Source organism: Protobothrops mucrosquamatus, unplaced genomic scaffold (assembly GCF_001527695.2).
Source record: "Protobothrops mucrosquamatus isolate PMUCROS unplaced genomic scaffold, P.Mucros_1.0 scaffold1670, whole genome shotgun sequence".
NCBI classification, from domain to species: domain Eukaryota; kingdom Metazoa; phylum Chordata; class Lepidosauria; order Squamata; family Viperidae; genus Protobothrops; species Protobothrops mucrosquamatus.
Window position 1 is genome coordinate 106,491 of NW_015387827.1, and position 13,636 is coordinate 120,126.

At 55.5% G+C, this 13,636-nt stretch overlaps 3 protein-coding genes across 3 annotated transcripts in view; 2 read left to right on the forward strand and 1 right to left on the reverse strand.

Annotated features, from left to right (window-relative positions):
- Window positions 1-68: 68 nt before the first annotated feature.
- On the forward strand, window positions 69-1,138 carry LSM7 (LSM7 homolog, U6 small nuclear RNA and mRNA degradation associated; the record flags this gene model as incomplete). Its single annotated transcript, XM_015822768.1, is given in 2 exon segments — window positions 69-140; window positions 464-1,138. Coding segments are annotated over 2 exon segments (215 nt in total), but the record flags the coding sequence as incomplete, so codon positions are not given.
- Window positions 1,139-2,332: 1,194 nt separating this feature from the next.
- Window positions 2,333-6,979, forward strand: LOC107293609 (kelch-like protein 21). Its single transcript, XM_029285431.1, has 2 exons — window positions 2,333-3,242; window positions 6,564-6,979. The coding sequence occupies exons 1-2, from the start codon at window positions 2,333-2,335 to the stop codon at window positions 6,977-6,979; spliced, it is 1,326 nt and encodes a 441-aa protein (XP_029141264.1).
- Window positions 6,980-10,251: 3,272 nt separating this feature from the next.
- ADAMTSL5 (ADAMTS like 5) overlaps window positions 10,252-13,636 on the reverse strand; it is a gene marked incomplete at its 5' end in the record, with an annotated part of 19,748 nt that continues 16,363 nt past the window's right edge. The window contains 4 exons of the mRNA XM_015822765.1: window positions 10,252-10,565; window positions 11,053-11,124; window positions 12,318-12,576; window positions 13,254-13,417. Of these exons, the coding sequence (XP_015678251.1) occupies window positions 10,252-10,565; window positions 11,053-11,124; window positions 12,318-12,576; window positions 13,254-13,417 (809 nt within the window). The remainder of the gene's footprint in view (window positions 10,566-11,052; window positions 11,125-12,317; window positions 12,577-13,253; window positions 13,418-13,636) is intronic.

A 13,636-nucleotide genomic window follows, 5' to 3' on the forward strand; every position in this document is an offset into this window, starting at 1 on the left:
GGGGCCGCCGGTCGGACGGGGTTCTCACGGGGGGGGTGCCAGGCGTTTCTCCCTTTCTCTCCCGACAGCCAGCGGCGTCCTGAAAGGCTTCGACCCGCTGCTCAACCTGGTGCTGGACGGCACCGTCGAGTACATGAGAGGTGCGTCTCTCTTCCCCCCCCCCGGGCCGAAGGGGAGGCGGCCCCCCTCCCCGTTCCCCCTCCGGGGGGGCTCTTCGGATAAAGTGGGGGTGGGGGGTTGCGTGTCCCGGGTGCCCTTTGGGGTTTTGGCGGTTTCCTCGCAGACGTTTCAGGACCCGGCTGGGTGACGTCATCAGGAGTGGGGGAGGGAGTGGGGTCCGTCCTGCTTCCCGCCTCCCCTTTGGAGCCTTTTTTTTGCAGAGAGAAGACCAGGGAGACACACACACACACACACACCCAGCCACCTGCCTGCCTTCCTAATTCCCCTCCCCTCCCCCCCACAGATCCAGATGACCAGTACAAACTCACCGAAGACACCCGCCAGCTGGGACTGGTGGTCTGCAGAGGGACCTCCGTGGTCCTCATCTGCCCACAGGACGGCATGGAAGCCATCCCCAACCCCTTCATTCAACAGCAAGATGGCTGAACCGGTGCGGACTTTAGGAGGAGCGGAATGCAGTCTCTGGAAAGGAGCCTCGTTTGCAAGAGAAAATATTTTTTTATGCTCTTTTTGTATAGGATTTTCCCCCCCTTTATTTTGTGTGACACTGTATGCGGGCCAGGACATAGTCTTACACCGAGGTGATGTCTTTTTGTCTGCAGCTGTTTTGGACCATCTTTCTGCTGTAAACAAAAGAAAATTGGAAGGTTTGGTAAAATACGCCCGATTATTCTTGTTGGTTCTTGTTCCTTCAATCGCTGGATAAACAATGCAGTTTGGTCCTTGGTTTGTGTCCTGTGTCCTCCGGCCTTCGTCTTTGCTGATAACTCTGTGCTGTTTTCTCAGGAAGGCATCCAGGACAAGTGAATGGCAGCCGCGTGAACACTTAGTTATAAAAAAAAGGTGACAAAATTTGTGTAATTTGTCAGCATTCGTCTTCCTTTTCATTCCTCACTGAAGGAGGAGAGTTTTCGAGTTGACAAATAATAAAACACCTCCTGAATCTTCTCACAAGTTGAATGTTGGAGAATGTGAAAATTCATGGGTAGTGCTCATTGAGAAAAAAATTATAAACAGTGTCAATTTAAATGGTACTCTGGGTGTGAGGCACAACAGCTATTTTCTTCAAAATGATTCCTGGGCTCCATTTTAAACCTAGTCTGGATATGGTTGCTTGGTTACAAACTATCCAGCTTTGCTTGTTGGGCTAGAATTTGATCCAACGCAAGAGGTCTGTAAAATGAGGACCCAGATTGTTGGGGGCAATATGCTGACTCTGTAAACCGCTTAGAGAGGGCTAGTGTATAAGTGCTGTCGCTGATTATTCCATTTGCATCCTAGGCCAAACAAGTAATGGCTGAGCTTCTATTTCCAACTTCTCTCTCTCTCTCCTTTCTATGTTAGAGGCAAGTTGGCCAAGCTCCAGTGCTGCATAAAAGATTAATAATTTTAGCAATTTTATAACGGAGGGCAAACTTGCAACACCAAGGAGGCTGACTCACAAAGATAAGGATGATAAAAAAGAGGAGGAGAGCACTGCGCCAGTCAGTCAAAGATGGTTCTTTGGGCCGTGGATGGACAGTTTGATCTGCTCCGTGACCAACTTGTTTCTCCAAAGGGAGATGCAGCCTCCCAGGCACAGTCCAGTCCATCGTTTCTCTTAGGGTCAAGTCTTTTGAAATGCCGTCGGTTGCAATGTTCAGACAAGGGTCAAAGACTTTGGGCAGCTGAGCAGTTATCCTACTGTCGTACTATGCAACTCAGAATGCAAACATTGTTAATACTCCTCTTTTCCCCATAACAGCCCTGTGAGGTAGGCTGTGCTGTCAGAGAGAGAGAGAGAGACTGGTGCCAAGTCATCCAGCCGGATTTCATACCTCAGGCGTCTCGGCCTGCACTAATCTGCACCAATCTGGCTTCCTGCTAGTTACCTCGCGTCGCCAGGATCGGTGTGCCTCTTCCTTTTGTATCGACACAGTTGTGCTTGCTCCAGACGGACAGGCAAAAGAGGCAGTGCCTAGGTAGGAGGAGGGGCTGTGACATGGGTCCCTGGGTAAAGGAGGCTGCTCTCTATTTTTAGGGTCGGAGTCGTGTCTATATTGGGCCCAGCAACTGCTCCGCTGGCCTTTCACCAGGGTTTGAGCGGGAGCCAAGGTCGCAGGGCAGGAGGGTGTTTTATTCTGGGTTTGGCTTCTCAGGCCGGCCAGCCGGCATGGATCCGACCCCGTGCATGGCAGTTCAGGCCAATGCCGAGTGTGACGCAGTCTTGGAAGTGGAGGGAAAGTGCTTCCCTGTCAACCGGTGGGCCCTGGCCTGCCACAGCAGCTATTTTGAGGCCATGTTCTTTGGTGGCACCCGGGAGCATGCAGAGCGGCACATCCGGATCCAGGGGGTTGAGGCAGAGCCCTTCCGGGCACTCCTGGACTTCACCCGGACAGGCAGCCTCAGCCTCAACCCTGCCAGCGTGGCCAGCCTTCTGCAGACAGCCGACTTCCTGCGCCTGGAGGCGGCCAAGAGGCGCTGCGAGACCTTTCTGGAAAGGGAGCTGCGTGTCTCCAACTGCCTCAGCCTCAGGGCCTACGCTCAGCACTTTGCCTGCCCGGCGCTCGACTCTGCTGCCCTCAACGTGGCCCTCAGCCACTGGGCTGACGTGGTGACCCACGGCGAGGTTGAGGAGCTGCCCAAGGCGACTCTGAGGGAGCTGCTGCAGAGCGACGAGCTCTTCGTGGTTTGTGAGGATGTGGTCTTCGACACGGTGACGCAGTGGGTAGTGGCAGACCTGCCCCAGCGGGCCCAGGATTTCCTGGAGCTGGTGGGCCTGGTGCGGGTCCCCTTCCTCAGCCTCCCCTTCCTAAGCCTCCTGGTGAAGCGCAGCAAGCGCCCCGGGCTGGACCCTCCAGCTCAGCTGCTGAAAGAGCTGGACCGCTTCCCGCCCCCCAACTGGCAGGAGGCCACCCAGGCCCCCTGCGCGAGCCGGAGCTACGAGACCCTCTTCGTGGTGGCTGGGAAACGCGACCAAGAGCAGCAGGAGCTCTTCCACTTCCTGCCCAAGACGGGAGCCTGGCAAGCCTGCTCGCCACTCAAGAGCAAAAACCTCACCCAGTACGCTGTGGCTGCCGTGGGTAATGCTCCTTCCCGTGGGGTGGGGTGGGGGGCTCTGGACTGCAGCCCTACAACAAGGAGGGCCAAGAAGAACTGCCAGAGCAGCTCCTGGCTTCCTAAATCAGAATAGAGCTGATTTAGGGACCTTGGAGGTCTCCTGGTCCTGCCCCCTGGTCGAGCAGGAGAGACCCTGTACCCGTCTCAGTCAGGCAGTTGTCCAGCCTCTTCTTAAAAGCCTCCAGTGATGGAGCCCCCACAACGTCTGAAGGCAGCTTCTGTTCCCCTGGTTAACTCCCCCTCACCCTCAGGACTTTTCTCCTTCATTCCAGGTTGCTTCTCTCCTTGATCCGTTTCCATCCATTCTTCCTTCTCTTGCCTTCTGGTGCTTTGGAGAAGAGGTTTGACACCCCCCCCCAATACTGGAATACTACTATCATGTTCCCCCCCCCCCCCATCCTTCTTTTCTTTAGACTGGCCATACCCAAATCCAGCAACCGTTCTTCATATTCTTTTGTCTCCAGGCCTTTAATCATCTTAGTTGCTCTTCTTTGTACTTTTTCCAAAGTCTCAACGTCTTTTTTGTGATGTGGTGACCAAAACTGAATGTAGTATTCCAGGTGTATATCCTTACTAAGGTTTTATAAAGCGGTACTAATACTTCACGTGATTTTGATCCTATTCTGTTTATAGAACCAAGGATTGTGTTAGCTTTTTTGGCTGCTGCTGTACACTGCTGGCTCCTATTTAAGTGGTTGTCCACTAGGACTCCAAGGTCCCTCTCACAATTATTGTTTTTGAGCCAGGTTTCACCTACTCCGTAATTGTACCTTTGGTTTTTCTTGCCTAAGTGAATTTCATTTTGTTGGATAGGGCCCATCGTTCAAGTCTGTCAAGATCCATCTGGATCCTGAGTTTGTCTTCTGGGGTGTTGGCTATTCCTGCCAGCTCAGTGTCTTCTGCAAATTTGATGAGTTCCCCTTCAATTCCCTCATCTAAGTCATTGATGAAGATGTTGGAGAGTCCTGGGCCTAAGACGGAGCCTTGTGGTACCCCACTGCTTACCTCTCTGCGTGTGGATGTAGAGCCATTGAGTACAGTTTGCCAGCCAGTTACAAATCCATCTGGTGGTGGTGCTGCCTATCCCACATTTTTCTAGCTTACCAAGGAGTAGGTTGTGGTCTGCTTTGTCGAATGCCTTGCTGAAGTCTAAGTATACGTCCATAGCATTTCGCAAGTGGTCTAATTTAGTCATTCTGTCAAAGAGTGAAATAAGATTGGTTTGGCATGATTGTTTTTTTAACAAACCCGTGCTGGCTGCTAGTTATAACTTTGTTTGCTTCTAGATGTTCACAGATCTGTTTTTTGTTTATTTTTTCCAGTATTTTCCCAGGTTAGGCTGATTTTCCTGGTCTGGTTTTTTCCCCTTTCTTGAAGATGGGAAGCACATCAGCCCTTTTCCAATCCTCAGGTACTTCCCTGGTGCTCCAGGATTTATGAAAGGTGTGGTGCAAGGGTTCTGAGATAACATCTGCCAGCTCCTTCAGAACTCTGGGATGTAATCTTTCAGGTCCTGGTGATTTATATTCGTCAAGGTTCTCTTACCATTTTCTTATTTTAATTTTTATTTCTAGCCTGTCTTTTACAGTTATGTGTTTGTTAGGTTGGGCTATAGTTTCTTTTTGCCTGAAGACAGATGCAAAGAATGAATTAAGCCGTTCTGCTTTCTCTTGCTTGCCATCTTCTCTCTTTAGTGGACCGACTCTTTTCTTGACTCTTTTCTTGTTATTTATATGTTGAAAGAAACTTTTTATTATTTTTGACTTTTGTTGCAAGTCTTTGTTCATTCTGAGCTTTTGCTCATTCTGAGCCTTTTCCCCTTTAGGATTTTTATCCATGAAATTTTGCTTAGGCTCTCTGAATTTGTTAAAATCATCTCTTTTAAAGTTTAAGACACTGGTTGGGTTGTATTCTATTGCTTGTGTTTGCATTATATTGAATTCCAGTATGACATGGTCAGTGTGGTCCAAGGTTCCGGCAACTCCAACTCCCTCCATCACTTCTTCTTCTCTATTAGTAAGAATTACGTCCAGTGTAGCTTTTCCTCTAGTTCCCTCCTCCACCTTTTGGGTGACAAAGTTGCCAGCTAGCTTGGTTAAGAATCTGTTCGATCTCCCTCTGGCTGCAGAGTTTGTCTCCCAGTTGATTTCAGTGTAGTTAAAGTCTCCCGTTACTACTGTGTTACGTTTCCAACATACATTTCTTAATTGATTAGCAAAGAGTCCATCTATTTCTTCTGCTTGATTGGGTGGCCTGTAGTATATGCCTATGGCAATGTCACTTTTTCCTTTTATATTGACCCATATGGATCAATAGGGAGGTTTTCATCCTTGGTTTTGTGGATTTCTGTGGAGCTATAGTGATCTTTTGTATATAATGCAACTCCACCTCTTCTTTTGTTGGGTCCATTTGTATCCTTTCCATCACTCTCTACATTATGTTTTTCTTTTTTTATTTCTTCTTTCTCTTTACTCCCTCCCTACTAGGTGCTAAAGGTCGTGAAGATTGCCCCCGCCCCTCAATCGTAGTTTAAAAGCCCTTCTGATAAGATGAGCCAACCGAGATGCGCTTCACTCTAGTCTAGGAGCCCCCCCCCCCCCGGTGCCAGAGCTGCCCTGTAACCAGAGGGGCTCCCCGGCTCTCTGTCCTGGGGCCGGTTCCTGGCTTTGCAGCTGCTGGGCCTTCGGCCTCCCTTCCCAATGGCCAGGGAGGAACTGGAGGGAAGTGGGAGCTGGGATTTGAATCCGGGGCTCGGCTTCCAAGTCTGGATGGGCTGCAAGCTAGAAAGTGCACTTGGGTGGCAGCCTTCCGAATGCTCTCTGGGCAGACACAGGGACAGGAGGAGAGCTGCTCCGCTTCTGGGTGGCTGGGAGCCTCCTCACTTCCGAGCGCCCCTTGGCTGACCAGGGTGGGGCCTGGAGAAAGCAGGTGGGGCAGAGCGAGAGAGTTTGGGTGGCCAAATAGGGAGCAGGTTGTCCCGAGGCAACCTCCCTTGAAACGCCAGTCCTTGGGGAACAGCGGCCTCTGGGGCTCGCCTGGGACCCTTGGCTCCAGGCAGGGGCTCCCGCTCCTCCCCCCCCCCATGGGTGGCAGTCAGCCTGCCCCACTTTAGGGTGCCCCACAGGGCGCTACTGTGAGTCTGCCTGGTGCGCTGTTGCTGAGGGTCCCGGGCAGGGCAAGAGGGGGGCACCTCCCCATGCCAGGAGGGAGCGGCCCAACCCTTTTCTTTTCCCAGCCAGGAGCGAAGTGCCGCCCTTCCTCCTTTCCCTGCGCTCTCTCTGCAGGCAACCTCCTCTTCGTCACGGGAGGGAACTTCCGGGAGGAGTTTCTCTGGGCCCCCGTGGACCGGGTGTGGATCTACAACAGCTGGGATGACCGCTGGCTGGAGGGGCCGGCCATGAAGGAGGCTCGCGACAGCCACTGCGCAGTGGGGGTTGGCTTCCACCTCTACGTGATGGGGGGCAGCACCCCGGAGGGCATCACCCCCAGCGTCGAGCGCCTTGCCCTGGCGGAGTCCTCCTGGGAACCCGCCAGTCCCCTGATCCACCCCGTGGAACGAGCCGGAGCCACCGGTGTGGGGACGCGGATCTACGTGGTCTGTGGCCTGGATGAGAACGGGGACGTCTGCCGGGCAGTTCAGCGGCTGGACATAGAGAGAGACACGTGGGATGTTGTTTCTTTCTCACCGCTGCCAAGGTGAGGCTGCGCCTGGCTTTCCTGGGGTGTTGTGTTGTTTTTTTTTTGTGGGAGGGGGAGAGTGTCCTGTGTGGCCAAAGAAGAGAAGAGGCCGGGCCAAAAGGTGGGCTTGGGGGCCATTTCTGCCCTCCGTCAGACATGCCTTTTGGGGGGAAAGATTCCTTAACTCATGCGGGTTTCAGAAAGATGAAGCTACTGTATGAAAGCCCACCCTGATAGGTGCCCCAGATGTGGAGCACCCCAATACTGCTTCTCAACAGGATTGAGCTCTTCGGCTGCCGGCAGTTCAGGCTCTGGGGGGAGCTCCTCGTGGGGCAGGGAGGCTCCTGTCAGTGGGTCCAACTAGTTCCAAAGAACAGTGTCTTTTGTGGGTACCTCCCTCCCCCTGCCCTGCTTCTCTCCCCTTCAGGTATGACCTCTGTGTGGCAGCCTTGAACGGGGCCCTCTACACCGTCGGAGGGGGGGCCTTCCGCCTCGACGTCTGCACTGACGAGTGGACCCCCGTGGAGGAGGACGGCCTGGCTCAGAAGTTCTTTGAAGGATGCAGCTCGGCCAACGGACGCATCTATCTGCTGGCGGAGAGGCGGGGGAACACCGCCGTCCCAAACATGGTGATTCTGGACCCCTACAAGGAGACATGCCAGGAAGTGGGCCACAGTCTCCCCTGCCCCCTCCCCATCCACGGAGTGGCCTCTGTGCGCAGGTTCAGCACCTGGGGGTGGCAGGCATAGCCAGGGGGGCTGCCTCCTCCCTTCAGAAGAGATCCCCGTGGCAGGGACCAGCCTCCACGGAGGGCGCATCTGAGTTTCCCCGTTCTGCCGACATCGGCCCTGAGATACGAGGGGGAACTCCTTTCACAGATCCATGGCGTGCGAGCAACCTTGGAGACCACCAGGCTGTCCCTGGTGTCAGTGTGGGAATCCCCGTGCGAAGGCCCTCCGGCCCCCGTGCAGCCGGCCTCTGCGTTCAACCACCCCAGCGCATCCCACAGGCTAAACACCCCCAAGGTCCCCAACCGCTGCTCTTCGGGCCCCACCTCACCTTGCTTGCTCTCCCCTGGAGAGACCTCTCCCCCTTTTTCAATATCCCTCCTAAAATATGGTGCCCAGGGACTGACTGACCCATGCTGATGAAACAAAGGCCTCTTTTGGTCTCGGCTTGACCTGTTGATGCAGCCCAGGAGGTCATTGCTACAATCGTGGAGGTCCCGCCTGGCCCCAGGAATTAGTTTAGTTTTACCAATGTGGCTGATCACTTTATTCAGTCAATTTATACGGACACCCACAATGCAGGGCGGCATACAGTTCAACCAACCTACAGTAACATCAGAATATACAACGACATAATAAGAGTTAATGCAGATTACACCACAGGCCACCCAGATCTGTCAGGCCGAATGGGGTGGCTCTCCCATGGGCTCCTATCCAGACTCTTCAGCGGGGAGCCTAGCGGTGCCCCCTGCAGATCGCCTAGTCCGGACAGAGAGTTTTCTTTGATTCGCTTTCTGCCAGGTGCTCCTTGCAGTGCTTCTTGGAGCACAGCTGTTCCTTTGGGCTATGGCGGCCTCTTGGTTTTGAAAGGGGTCTCTGAGCCACCCTGGGGAGCTTTCCAGAACAACTCCCGGCCCGAGCTTTGTGTTCCGGCTGGGATTCTTTTACTGCGCTTTGGAATCTTCCCCCGGCCAAGGGTGGGAACTGACCTTCCTGGCTCCCCTCTTCACCCCATTTGCTCTCCCGAGGCCATTGTGGGCGTGTCAGACTTTCACAGCGACCTACCTGCCCTGACGACTACAGCACTAGGGTCACTGTGAGGTAGTTCCCCCCTTTTTTAAAAAACAGACTGAGGCTATTTGGAGGGGTTTCTCTTGCAGGGAGGACATTCCCCCATTTGAGGGTCCCTGCTGGCAGGAGTTCGTTCTAGGCCAGTGGTGGCGAACCTAGGGCACGGGTGCCAGAGGCGGCACTCAGAGCCCTCTCTGTGGGCACGCACGCCATCGCCCCAGTCCTAGGGCTTCAGCTGGGTTTTATAAAACCTTTTCGCTTTAGGCCTCTGCCGCCATGTGCAAAAAAAAAAAAGGCTCAATCAGTCAATTTCAACTTCTTCCGGGGAAAAAAAAAACTTGCAAAGTTGGAATTGATTGATTGAACTTTTTAGTCCCACCCAGTCTGCCGTTACTACTGCAGCCACACCCACCCAACGGGCCACAGCCAGCCAATGGGCCATGCCCACCCGGCACTCGACGATGCATAAGTGGGTTTTGGGTTGCAGTTTGGGCACTCGGTCTCTAAAAGGTTCGCCATCACTGGTCTAGGCTTTCTTTAAGCGCCACCTTCAGCTGGATTTCCTTTTTTGAGGTCTCGGTTGGGTCCTGGCGCCCCCTGCCGGCCTTCGCTGTAAGTGCGAGCAGGAGGAGGGATGCAGAGGCGCCGATCTCGTTCTCCGCGGAATCGTCGTTTTTGCAAATTCATTTGTAATTTAATTTTTTTTAATTAGTCTTTTTAAATTTTAGGCTTATAAACACAAGAGGATATTTGTAGTTCAGGACTGAACTTCAGGGTTCTTGGTTCTCTCTGAGCTTGGTTGTGGGTTTTTTTTTCTTTTGGCAAGTGTTTCATTACCCAACAAGGCAACATCATCAGTTTTAGGCTTATGGGGTTTTTTTTAAGTCACTGGCTTCATTACCTCTTTAAATTTGTGTTCGTAGATCATAAACTTACAAATCTTTATTAGTAGCATTTAAGCTGGTTTCCTGCTTGTGGTTTACGTGTACATTTATTTTAAACTTAAAATTCCACCCGAAGATTAAGGATACCGAGTTGGAAGGTAAAAGGTATGAGGGGCCGAAGGTGGCTTCCGTGGTGGCAGGAGAAACACCCAGGGCGATTCCCTGAGCCTAACACAGAACGGGGCGGCTGGTGCGGTCCGTCCATCCGCCCCCTCGGGAGCAGCATCACCCAAGGGAGCCAGAGGCGAGTGGGCGCCCGGGGCTTGGAGGCTCTTCCGGGGGACAATTTCGGGGCTGATCGAATAGACGCCCTTCCGCTCAGTCCTGGGGAGGCGAGAGAGCCTCCCGGACTCGCCCGGCTTGGAAGCGGCGCGGCGGGATCTGCCGGTGCAGTCGGCTGGCTCAGAAGCCCAGCGCGCCGGCGGTGGCTGCGGAGTCCGGCGTCTGGGCGCATAAGTGTGCGCTCCCCTGCCGGGCGGGGCGGAGGAGGCATTGGTGGCGCACTCAGCAGTCGGGGGGGCTCTCGCGGCTCCTGGCGCAGGCGGAGGCTCTCAGGCGGGCGGGCCGGGCTGGCAATGCAGGGCAGCGTCTCGTAGCTGCAGGTCCTCGCGGGGCGACCAGGGCCGGGCGTAGCCGTCGCGCTGCAACAGGAGCCGGTTGAGGGTCTGCTCGAAGTTGACGTGGTTCCGTGCCATGAGCAGATACTCGCGCCGCTCCAGCAGGTGGGGGCAGTCGCAGATGTTGGGCACCCAGACGTACTCGCGCGAGCGCAGCGGGAAGCGGTTGTGGTAGGTCTGCTGCACCTGCACATCGTAGCGCGTCTCGGAGCCGACGTAGCGCTTCGAGAGGATCCGGGCTCGGAAGACTGCCGGGAAGAAGCCCGCCAGCCAGCCAGTCGGTGAGAAGAGCCTCGGTCCCCCATCCCCCCCGGGTCCCCTGCAACCCGCCCTTGTCCGCGAGGGAGGGAGGGAGGGAGGACGAAGGCAGTCTTCCTGGCGCGGAAGCCGGCTCCCCCAGGATGCGGACTCCGCACGTTCCTCCTGGCGCGCCACCGCCGCAGTCCCGGGCCGTCTGGCCGCAGCTCCCGTGGTGCGCGAACGAGGCACAGCCGGAGAGCCTCTTTAAGCGCCGGCGTCGGTTTCTTCCCGGGCCGTCCAAGCGGCTGCACCGGCGGCAACAAGCCGCATAACGTCAATTTCTGTGCAGCCTGAATGGAGCCCGACATGGACGGACGGAAGGGAGGAACCGGCACACCGGGAGACCCGCATTCTGTGCAGGTGCACGGCAGAAGCTCCCCGCAGCACAGCCGGTCTCTCCCTCAGCCCAGCCCGGCAAGTGGGGAGAATACCTACCGAAGTCGCTGTTGCAGTAGTGGTGAAGGCGTTGCGACTTCCCTCTCAGCGGGTCGCACTTCCCACACCGTCCTGCAAGGCCAGGAGAGAAAGAGAAAGAGAGGGTTAGGGCTGTGCCCTGGCCTGGGTTGCTGTTGCTGCCGCCGCTGGCAAGGAGAGGTTTGGCCTCCTTCTCCTGGATTAAAGGCAGCGTCCCATGGGGAAATTGTGGGGGGCCAGTGTGCTTTTCCAACGGCCTAGGGCCACCAGTTGTTCCTGGTCAAGCTGCCACCCCTCCGACCTGCAGGAGTGGGGGGGGGCTTTTAGGGGCTGATGATGCCAGCTGGTTTGGTGGAGGGGAGGGCAGTTCCACCACCCATCTCAGCTGAATGCAGATAGCTGAGGGACTGGCGCAACTGCACCTGTGGGCTGAGGAGCTCCTGAAAGGGCAATGGGGAAAGCAGCTCCCAGTCAATTACCCTATTTTGGCAAGGGGAACGAACTCCGTTAGAGGGGGGGGGGATGCACACCGTTGGAAGACCCGAAGGACCAGCTAAGCGGGAGAGTCTCCTGCTAAGAGCTGAGGGTGGCTTGGCAGCCCATGACCAGTCACAGAGGCAGTGGAAGATGTCGAGGGTATGGCTGTGATTGGTCAAGGGTCTGTGCCCGTGTTTAGGGCTTCCTATGGCAGCGACTCTGATGTCCAACAGTCTCGTTGGTCTGCCTGCTCCTTGCTGGGAGAAATAGGCCCCTGGGAGGCCTCGGGAGAGGTGGGGTCTCTGGTGCTGGAAGTGAGCAGGTTGGAAGTGGATGACCTCAAGGCCCCTCTCCCACTCTCTCAGGGTCTGGCTTGCCAGCTAAGGCATCTCTGCCTCACAGGGATATCTGCCTGCCAATGCATGAGCATCCCTAAGGACTCCTTCCCCGGGAGCATGTGGCACAGTGTGGCCTAGAAAGCCGGTGCCCACCCTTCACCCACCCCCCACCCCCCGCAAGGAAGGCCTGACCCTTCTCTCGGGCAGCAGCCCTTTCCAAAGGACTTCCAGCTTGGTTTCTTGTGAACTTCATTAACAAAGAATAAAGTAGCCTTTGGGAAGTTGGGGTGGCATCGCTCAGCTAGAGGGTGCTACTGTATGTCTATGGGCCTTTGGGGCCACAGCTGGGGTACGGGGCCAGCTGTTGCACCGAGAAATCTGTCATGCTTCCCCTGCCCATCGCTTCTCTTCCTACGTCTGCTGGAGAAACTGAAATGGACGCCCCCCCCTCTGCGCCTGCCCCAGAGCTACCTGGCGCTGTAGGAGTCCTCGGTGCTGGGGTGACCACCTTCTGCAGCACCTCGTTGGCCATCTCCTGGGCCTTGGTGAAACGTTGCATCGCTGCTGTGGCTTCAGGAAAGTGCGCAGGCTCTTCTGGGTGCTGGGCCTCTACCTCTCTGGCCTGGGGCTGGCGCAGAGCATGGCCCTCCCCCTGTGCAGGGTGGGGGATCTGCTTCCTTGGCCCCCAGTACTGGTAGTCTATGCTGAGGTTCTCCTCCTGAAAAAGGACCTGGCAATGGGGATTGGGGGGTGTTAGCAGAGGCCAGGCATACTCGCAAGCAGGGGCAGCCCCTCTCCAGCTGCCTGCCCTTGCAAAACTGCTCCCGGCCCCATACAATTTTCTTCCTTGCATACCAGTCTAGAGAACCAGCAGAAGCCAAAGACACACGTTCTGTGCGCTGTTTCCCATGTCTCTAGGGTGAGGACCACAGATCAGAGGGTGGCCTGTCCCTCCCACCCAGCATTTAGTGTCCAGAGGTGGCCGTCTTTGAAGGGGCTAAAAACAGTGATTTGTGCTATTTCCTTTCTGCTAGGGCAGTGGTTCTCAACCTTTTTAATGCCGCGACCCCAACCGGTCGTAAGTCGAGGACTAAACCGGTCGTAAGTCGAGGACTACCCAGCCGGTCGTAAGTCAAGGACTTTCCCTGCCCGGGAGCACCGCGCATGCGTGGTTCCGCCCCTTGCGCCGGCCGAGGCGTAGCTGGCAAGTGGCAGAGACGGAGCAGGCCGACCACCAGCTGGCCCAGCCCAAGGGAGGTAAGGCACCCGCCGGAAAAAGGGAAAAAAATGGCGGACAAAAAAAATGGCGGACAGCCTTGCTTGGCGACCCCCATGAAATGGTCGATCGACCCCAAATGGGGTCCCGACCCACAGGTTGAGAACCACTGTGCTAGGGGATCCCCTCACCATGATAAACAGATCCTCGCTTGTGGGTCCAGCCGCCTCAAGGGTCTCGTGACCGTTATCCGTGCGAGTGTAATGCCACTGGGTGCCTGCTGCCTCGAATGCGCCTGGCCGATCCACAGCCCACTCCCCATTGAGGACATAGTGCTGGTCTGCTTCCATCAGGGCTGCAGAGGGAGGGAGCACAGGAAGGGTTTGGGGTGGGTGTGGGGCTCCGGAGAGAGAAAGCGGAAGAACTAGGGGGTAGTTTGGAGGTCTCTGCTGCTTTGAGAAGCAGCCATCTGGGCCTTGCAGCACGCAGACCCAGGTCAGCAGGGAATGTGGGGGCTGCGTCCCCATTGCGGCTGCTCTTTTGCCTCAGCTTGCCACAACCATGACACCCTGTG

Coding starts and splice junctions, on each gene's coding strand:
- LOC107293609 (XM_029285431.1), top strand. CDS start 2,333: ATGGATCCGACCCCGTGCATGGCAGTTCAGGCCAATGCCGAGTGTGAC. Junction 3,243..6,563: donor GTACGCTGTGGCTGCCGTGG/GTAATGCTCCTT, acceptor CTCTCTCTGCAG/GCAACCTCCTCTTCGTCACG.